At 38.7% G+C, this 9,600-nt stretch overlaps 1 protein-coding gene across 2 annotated transcripts; it reads right to left on the bottom strand.

Moving 5' to 3' along the window:
• Positions 1-290: 290 nt before the first annotated feature.
• On the bottom strand, positions 291-7,961 carry LOC137934479 (ATP-dependent Clp protease ATP-binding subunit CLPT1, chloroplastic-like). 2 transcript variants are annotated; one of them, XM_068778842.1, is made up of 6 exons: positions 7,544-7,961; positions 7,401-7,442; positions 7,173-7,282; positions 2,000-2,179; positions 746-870; positions 291-655 (listed from the first exon to the last, which is right to left on the bottom strand). In XM_068778842.1, exons 1-6 carry the CDS (start codon positions 7,765-7,767, stop codon positions 623-625), a joined length of 714 nt encoding a protein of 237 aa, XP_068634943.1. In that variant the 5' UTR covers positions 7,768-7,961; the 3' UTR covers positions 291-622. The 2 variants fall into 2 exon arrangements, with proteins under 2 accessions (XP_068634943.1, XP_068634944.1); XM_068778843.1 differs by having other exon boundaries at positions 7,407-7,442.
• Between the last annotated feature and the right edge of the window lie 1,639 nt (positions 7,962-9,600).

Genomic DNA, 9,600 nt, shown 5'->3' with positions numbered 1-9,600 from the left:
CACAGTCGCAAAAGATGACCTACTTTAGGGGTCCGATCTAGCCTTCCTATTCTCCAGCGAATGGATCGTCCAGTTCAGATATGGGGAACATCACCCTTAGAAACAAATTATGTCATATCTTTTGTTAAAAAATATTTCTTTTACAGAAGCGAAATTAATTTACTCTAAAAACTACACGAGCTAGAGAAGAGAATATCACCAAGCACGTCATTTATTACTCGCTGTACGAGTTCATTACCCTTGGGTGAAGTCATAACCAAATAGTCAAGAGAGTGAAAAACAAACGATGATTACGAACAGCTTCGAATCTCTGGATCTCGTCACCTAAATTAATATGCGTACAAACAGCTTAGAATCAAAATAATCAGACTATAAAGAGAGTTGGCAAAAATTCGTTTTACATTTCTGTGTTGCATCATAAAAGTGTCAATAGAATAAAATTCCAGTTTGAATGTCGCTCTGGGTAGAACCAGAAAATATACCTCGTATGAAGAACTTTCCCCATGTGGCAGTAAGTGGCGTCTGAATCAAGATGTTCTCCAATACCCAAGGTGTAAGCAATAATTTCTCCAAAACATTCCAAAGGAGAAGAGCAAAGACGTAAAATTTCACAGAAAGGTCTCTATCTGTATGTCAGTACAGCATCCTCGACCATCTGCAAATCAAGAGGAAAAAGAACCGACTTTTGCATCAGGCTAATTTCGAACTTCAACCTTTCCCTAGAACGACCATGTCAAATACTTACATATTTTGCAAGTTCTTTCGCTTTCTCATCATCAAAACCCAGAGTAGCCAATATCTTGTGACCAGCTGACTCCTCAGACCAAATACCTCGGAGCATCTGGATTGTAGTGGCTTCACCACCTTCACCTACATTTTGAAGTTTAATTTAGAAGTAGAACAAAGGGAACAAGATATAGAATGAATGAGAACTTGTGAAAGCTAAAAGCCAAATAGATAACAATCATAGGAAAGGGGAAACAAAGGTTAGATTAAATTCATTGCAGGCAAGATAACACGGAATGCTGAAAAAGGAACTAACAAGCAAAACACGAGAGAAATAATTAGTCCCTGCCGAGGGTGCCCCATCTTGGCAAACTGATCTGCCTCTCAATTTGCTTCTTGCTGGACATGGGACCATTCAATCTGTAAACTCCATGAAAGATCTTTACTTTGAATGAACACCTCGTAAAAGATCCAAGCATAATTGCTACCATCCCTCATATCAAAAGATTACAAGATCTGGAGTTGCTTTTAACAATCACAAGCTTCGGGAAGTGACATTGATACACCTTCAACCCATTTAAAAGGTCAAGCACCTCAGCCATTGTGGAATTGATGATACACAAGAAACCAAATAGGATAATAAGGTGCATCTGTTAGATCCCAGGTAACACCACCATACCCAGAGGGCCCTGGGTTCCCAAACTAGCTACCACTGAAGTTTATCTTCAAAAACCCTTTGGGGTGACACAGGCTGATAAGTCCACAGGATTGCAAGAGAACAAGAAACAAGAGTTGTCCAGTTCTCGCAAATAATGGCCGTGGTCCATTCATCAAATTCAAGCACTAACTTCATCCATTGCAGAATTAAGAGAACAGCCCTCTCAAGTACCCCACCAGTTGCTTTTTCCTTACCAGCAAATGTGCACTTTACAAGTACTTTTCTTTTGCAACAAAAGAAAATCATTGGAGGTGCACTCTCCTTTATTTTATTTTTTTGAGAGAAAGGTGTTAAACTCTCCTTTATTAAAAGACCAAATCACCCTCCCTTAATTTGTAGACTACTTAACAGGAACAAATCATTAACCAACATACCACTTAATTAGTTTACCAAATTGAAAGAGCGGCTAGGAAAAATTGAAATGTCCCAGACATAAAATTGACAAAGACAAGCTTCCTCAATTATACTAGCAGCTTAGAGAACTTGAATACATCCAAATGCCAACAGAAGTAAGCAGAAGCTGTGTTATATGGTAAGCAATGGGTTTTCAATTACCTGAATTCAAGTTGTCATCAATAGCCCAATCAAGTGCCCTTTGAGCTGGTTCAGTCAAAGGTGGATGCTCAGGACTGAAATAGTACATGTCAGATTTTCCAAGCAATTTCACAGTTTCCTCTCGTACTTTGGAAAGCATAATTCCATGTGCACGCAGAAACCTGGCAGCAAAGCTGGTCCCTACAAATTAAAAGCAAAGCAAGAATTGGAAGCAAATTTAGAGTTAAACAATAAACAACATGAGAATTTGCCTTACTAAGAAGAATATTATCTGAAGAGTCTCTTATCACACCACCCTTCCCTGGACCTGGATTGCCCCACCAACTACCATAAAAGCTTAGCTTTAACCAATCCCCAAGTAGATCTAGGTAGCAAGGTTGAGAATCATGCAACCCGAGTTTATTATTGCCTTCTAGTTTTTCTAAATGAGAGTTGGGGAGATGGGATGTGTCATACAGGTTGCTCGCCCAAAAGAGCACACAGTGTGTTGTTGCTTCATTAATGCCTCCAATAGACTTTTGTTTACCTTCAAAAGTCAGTCAATTTTTTTTTTCCTAATATTCTAAAATTTACAGTACAAGATAACATCCAAAAAAATTTCCTTGCTTTTCACCAAGTGTGAGTACATTATTTATACTGAGAGGGAGAGAATTAAAAGGGGAGGCAGTGTTGCATGCTAAACCTAGAGAAAAATGCTCTCCATATCTGTCCTGAGACAGTACATTGGAGAAATAGGAGGTCCACCCAAGGTGCTTGCCAGTTTGGCCTTAACATTGCTTCCCCTCCTATTCAGCTGGTTCATTAAGATAAAAATAGTTATTACTCAGCCAAAACCCTTGAATAGGGAGGAAAATAGAGAAAACCATTCAAACCACCTGCTTTACCTCTTACCTTATATGAGCAACTTACATAAGAACTGAAGCTATTAAGGATGTGTTATGGTCCCTAGCCATGGATCAAGTAACTCGGCGTGGGATTTGTGAATCCAACACTGTAATAGAACTGCTACTCTCGGTAAAGATGAAAAGAGTCTCTTTTCTTTACAGCTTAGTTGTAGTTCTCGGTAAGGGTTGAGAAACCCTTGCTGCTCTCGGCTAGGAAGGGTTGGACCCTGGTTGCTCACTGCTGAGAGGGATTAGGACCCTCTTGGCTAAGTGCTGCTACTCACGGTTGTGAGATTAGGTGTCCCTAATCCTGGTCCTGGCTGGATTAGAGGCTGACGCACCTCTCTTAGAAGTTGCTCTCAGTATAGGGCTGGGAAGCCCCTACCCTTGCTCGGAATCAGGGAGCGAAGCCCATTCTTGCTGCTGCGGACGTAGGAGAGGCTATAGCCTCTGATTGAACTCGGAAGAAGGGAACAAACCTTCCCCCTTGGCTTCGGTAAGATCAATGCAAAACAGAATTTAAAAGGGAAAGAATAAACTCAAAATCAAGAGAGAACCTATACCTGGAGCTCGTCAAGGAAACCTCCCAAACCCTAGAGCTTGTCAAGGAGAACTCCAAACCCTGTTTAACCTAATTCAATGCTTGCCTTTCTTCTATTCTTTTACCCTCTAAATAGGGTTTGACGTCATTAGAGTTTAGGACTTAAAATTGACAATTCTGCCCCTGCGACATGTATCCTTACATACTTAATGAAAACATATACTTAAAAGCAATATAAAATATGAAAGTAAAAGTAATTAACTCAGTGAGTCATTGCCACCTCCTTTGGGTGACTCGGTAAGCTATTGAGTCCTCAACAGGATGTGGCAGTGAATATAAAACAAAGAGACTTCAAGTGGGATCATGATGTCAGCAGCATAATGAAGCCCAGATGTAATTTGATTTTGGCGAACTTTTATTTTCAAGTCATCAAATTCTGGTTAAAAACATTACAAGATGTTTCACCGTACTTCCTGCATTCGGTCCTAGCTATTTCTGCACCTCATCAATCTGTAATTCAAACATGGATCCCCTCCACCCCTTTCAGCATCAGTAACAGATGGATTATCCATCACTAATAAGACAATAAATTGAATGGAACTACCTTGTCTTGTTTCTAGCTTGGAAAGAGATGACTTTAGCTTGGAGCATTCTCTTCAAGTTTATCAAAACTTAGGTATCTTGAACTCTAATGCATCTGTTCAGATGGACATCCACTTTCAGAATTAGCAATAAAGATCCATGACATGCCTATGTTTGACTTGTGAGTCTTTGGCATTTGATTTCATTCTCATGGCAACAACATCTTTACATTCTTGGTAGACTGGGGCCACTATGCTGATTCTGAGGGTGAAACAAAAGGGGAGTCTTGCAAATGCATGTGTAGAATCTACAGTGAAATGGACTCTGTGGAAGGAAGGGGCATCTTGCCTGATTTTCAGGGTTTTTATAATGACATAGTCTCTGTTGTCAAAGGAAGAACGAATAAGGTGACCCAGCTTCAAACTTGAAAAGAATACCATTTCAAGGGACCTTATATCTTTCTCCTTTAAAATTAAGGATTGGTCCTGAAGGAAGAAATGTAAAGAAGCTTTTAGGTCAGATTTGTTTTCATGAACGGAGAAGCCTTCCATATTTGGGGGAAAAAGGGCATTCATTATTCAGTAGGACCATGAAGTGTCTTCCCCTATTTCCTTTCAAAGGAACTTGACAACCCACTGAGCCGACCCATAAAGTGCTATAGTTTGGCAAGACTTTATACCACTCTGGTATTGAAAGTCAGTACAAAGCACCTATAATTTAAAAAACGACAAGCTTATAATGATTACACAAAAGATGATGAGACAAGTTGAACAGGGTTTAAGTTTCCCTAGAGTTGAAATGGCAAGACTTGATACCACTCAAACATCGATGAGGCAAAGTCGGTATGAATCACCTACAATTTAAAAAAACACGCCTGTAATGATTACACAAAGATGATGAGACAAGTTGAACAGGGTTTTAAGTTTCCAAAGACTTGGAATGGCTGTACAATGATTATGAGCCATAAGTCATACTGCCATATCCATATTCTCCATGACACATTCATAAAGAATAATGGGAAAATAAGGATCTCGTAAGATAGGAATATAGCATTAGTCAGTTTCCTAGCATGGTAATCATCTGAAAACTTATGTGCAATAGGCATTTCCAGTGACATCTTTCCACAGTTACAAACTGACCGCACATTATCTTACCCCTATGGAGAAAACATAAAGTAATAAACCCAGGTAATGAGAATTTATGAAAGAAAATAAATGGCATTGGAAAAATCCCAGGTTTACCCGACATTTGCCTGTGATCTGCCAGTTTCTGAACATGATGCCAAGAAGTACTTAACTTTTGCATACATATCACCATTTGTTTTCTTTTTGAGAATAATGAGAGTTTCATAAACAAAGGAAATGAATAAAAAAAATGAGAAGAGGGAGAGTCACATACTAGCTCAAAAACTAGCAAAAAAAGAAAAAAATTAAATTACAACCAATGAGCATCAAAAGTAAAAGATTCTCCAACTAAAATGCTATCCAATAAAACACACTGACACATTAATAAATCCGTAACAAAATTAGCACTACAAGCTATGTAAATTTATCGAACTTTGACACATACTCCCAAACTCATCATAAATACAAAGAAACCTCCAAGGAGGCTTCGTTACAGAAGCAAACTGGGAGATGACCACCAAAGAATCACCCTTTTATCACCAGCGGACCTGAAAAATCCAGCTGGCATATGCCAAGCCCACATGGAAGGGCACAAAGTTCAGCCTCAAATGAATCACACTGGCCGCGGGGGGGGGGGGGGGGGGGGGTGTTGTGGTGGCAAAGTATACCGTAACGACAGCATCCAACGAGTTGCAGATGACTTCCGTCCTGCGCAGCTGGGATTGCATGTAGAGCTTCCGTCAAAATTTAACTTAAGTGACCTTGCTAGAGAGGGCCTCCCTCTGAGTTGATGGTGGGATAATCTGATGCTGTGAAGATGTCATATCTTACCAATGCATTCTAAAGATAGAGATAGACAAATTATGACAGTTGGAAACCTCACTAATCCAAACATGGTGAATGATTTTCTCAAAACACCATTAGTTGACCTACTTTTATTATAAAAAGTTCTATTTTTACTTTCTTTTTAAAGAGCCCAAATAATAGTAGCAGACAGTGATTGCCACAAACGTTTCCCTAGTTTTGATAAAGAGCTTTAAAAAAACTGATGCATAGAATCCAGAAATGTGAATGGCAAATGAACGTGGTAATCAAATTTAAACAAAAAATTACTCCAAATTCACCTGGTGAGAGGGCAATGAATGAAAATAAATTCTTTAGGTTTCACTTCCACAATACAAAACTTGCAATTGCCAACATTTCGGCCTCTTTTAGCAAGGTGGTCCAATCAATATTTTGCCTTTTGAAGCACACCAAGTAAAAAATTTCATTTTTGGAGGAACTGGTGACCCAACAAAGAAGAAGCTTCATGACCTTGATGCAGAGGAGATAAAGCAAATTCATAAAAGGAAGCTACAGAAAGACTACCTGAAGGATAGAACTCTAAACCGTTTAATCTTCACCTTGTCCACTTACAAATGACTTTCTGAAAAAGAGAGAATATAACCTTCCTCCCTAATCTCATGATCTCTGCAATTCCTTGAAATTCAAATTCCAAGATCCATTTGAAAACACTTTGATATCAAAATGTCAGGATTACAAACAACACTGAAAATAGAGAAAAAAACAATGACCAACACGGAGTACCCAATCCATTCATTAGACCTTCCTCTCAAACATGAAATCTTAATCCAGTAACAAATTGAGCTTTTAGGCGAATAATACCTTTCCAAAAGAATAGAGAGGTAGCCATATGTTGGAGGGCAATTACACATACCAGATAACCATTGCCTCAACAAAGTACACAGTTTGGTACAAAACACAAAAGCAATTTAAGCAAAAGAGCTCAATTTATAAGACTAATAGAATAAATACCAATACCACCAAATTTCTTTGGCATGGATACCTCCTCCTATCTCCCTAAATAGTTTCTTAATTAAACTTTTCACAAGCATGTTTTACGAAAGAGTGTCTGTGCTTCTGTTTCAATAATATTTAATCTAATTTCTATAATATAATAAAATGCTGCCATTCTACACAATGGTTAACGCAAGAAATTCAGACTTAATAAATACCAACATCATATACGTAAAGCCTCTCACCCTCGATCAAAATTCCCATCAAAAGGGCTTCAGTTCCTGTTGTTGAATATTTCAATTTCCTGGCTTCCAGTTCAGCCATCGCGAATGACTTTATAGCCCTGGCAGACCACCTGCACCATTCAGAAACCGACATCATTGAAAAGAAAACACTGTCGTTTAGGCGGCAAAAACAAGAAAAAAACTCAAAAGAAAATTAAATTCAAATGAGGGAAAAAGTCTACTAATTACACTGACTTTGGAATCTTCTCCGCTGGTGCCCTATCAGGCTTTCTGCAAAAGAAAACTAATAATCACAATCACAAGCAGCCATTTATACTTAAGCTAAACTAAGAATATGAAATTTCTGTTAACATACACTAATAAGTACTCACGCAGTAGGAAGCATGAAGAAAATCGTAGTAGAGGACGAAGTTCGTCGCCTCGTAATAGGTTGCAAATTTGACGGCCGGAGATTGGAACTTTCGAATAGAGAGCTTGTTAATCCATTCACTTTCTGATATTTTATCACTAAAAGAGAAGATGGAGCTATTTTCCGAGTATCTAATGAAGAAAATGACGACGAAACCGGTAGAAGGGAAAGCGAAAGGCTAGCCATTTCTCGAGACCCAGTTCCCGAGTAGATTGGCAAGGGCTTTCCAGAGAAAGAAAAGGATTTAGGTGGTCTAGTTCGAAAATATCACGTTGCCAAGGATGAAGCTGACTGCTTCCGCATACTCTTCTACTGTACGCTAGGCTAAACAGAAGCGACAAAGGAGAAACGGGGAAACTGTGTACGGCTGGGGGCATGGGCAAAGGGCTCGGACGCTGGCGAGGGTGAGGGTAGCAGGCGCGGGGCACATGGCTAGCAGCTGGCTGGCTAGCAGTTTTAACTCAAATTCGAAATTTGAGTTTCTCCAACTCAAATGACATTTGACATTAGAATAAGGTAGGTTGAGACAAATAAGCATACATAGAGTTTGACCCATTTGAATTTGGATAAGAGGGATTTGCCTTGTTTATGTTGTGAATTTTCACTAGCTATGTACTATAAGAGATAAGGGTGGATTATCTTTTGTTTGCCTACAAATGGGCCTTGTAAACTTGATGTATTCAGTTGAAAATTCATGCAAAAAATACATCATTTCAGCCAGAGCTTCTTTCTCTCATTTTTTGCTTGATTTTCCCTTAAAATGAAGGCTTACTAACCTACTTTTCACCAAAAGTAAGTTAGGCCGCACGCCGAAGCTTTATGAACGAAGCCTAGTCAAATATAGCGGTATGACAACTGGTATCAAAGTAGAATCATTTTAGCAATAGCTTCCTCGAAACATACTTGGGAAATTACTGCAAACAAAGGTAAGAATAAAGTCTCTAAAGTCAAATCTCATTGTAATGCCTTTTGAATCTAGGCTTGAGACTATAATTTCAATGCTCGAGTTGGGAGGAGAGGATTCAAGAGGTTGTGGACATTCGATAACATAGCTTTTAGGCGATTCAAGGGCTAGAAGATGATATTTATAGTACTGTTAGCAGCTTAAAGTGGATATGAACATCAACCTTGACGAGATGTTGTCAGAACTAGAAGAGATGCGGACAAGAATGGTGATTCTTGAACAAGCCATTCTAAATGGAGAAGGTGTTCTTTCAACGATGAAGATCGAAGTATCTCAACTGAAACCATACAATGGCGTAGATGATCTAAAGGTGATCAAAAACTTATTGTGGCATGTAGAACAATACTTCAAAGTTTCAAAATCAGAAACAAAGAAGTAAAGATTAGTAATGCTTCTATGTTTCTTGTTGATGATGTTATCTTGTGGTGAATAAAAAGAATGGGTGATGCCAAGGATGGAGAAAACTCAGTAGACACTTGAGAAGATTTCAAGCATGAATTGAAGCGCCACTTCTTTCCAGAAGATATCGACTACTTAGCGCTAAAGGAATTGCAGGCATTGCGATAAAAGGGAACTATCTGTGAGTACATCCAATCTTTTACTTCCTTTATGCTAAGTATTCCTAATATGGCCTATGAAGATTGGTTATTTTCGTCTTTTTGAAGACTTCATCCATGGATCGAGCAAGAATTGAGGCGACGAAATATGAAGATGTTTGTTACTGCTATAGCCACTGTCGAAAAGCTAATGGATTTTGAAAGAAAATCCGATGAAAACACATCAAAATCAATAAAAGTGGACCAGAAGGGGCACAAGAATAATAACAAGAAGAAGCAATCTTGGAACCAGAATTCCAAGCATGAGAACCGAAAGTCCAAAAATAGAGAGAATAAGAAGAACCCTACAGACAAAGGTACTTCTAAAAAAAATAAATGCTTTATTTGTGATGGTGATCATGTGGCATGGGATTATTCAAAAAAGAAACTATTGAAAGCCATCAAAATGGATGACGCCACTGAGCAAATGAACAATGAGCCTAGAATGGGTTCAATGGT

Source organism: Aristolochia californica, unplaced genomic scaffold (genome assembly GCF_029961685.1).
Source record: "Aristolochia californica isolate CCGP_79_NKW_82.1479 unplaced genomic scaffold, dmAriCali1.0.hap1 SCAF_6, whole genome shotgun sequence".
Taxonomy (NCBI): domain Eukaryota; kingdom Viridiplantae; phylum Streptophyta; class Magnoliopsida; order Piperales; family Aristolochiaceae; genus Aristolochia; species Aristolochia californica.
This window is presented reverse-complemented; position numbering and strand designations above follow the sequence as displayed.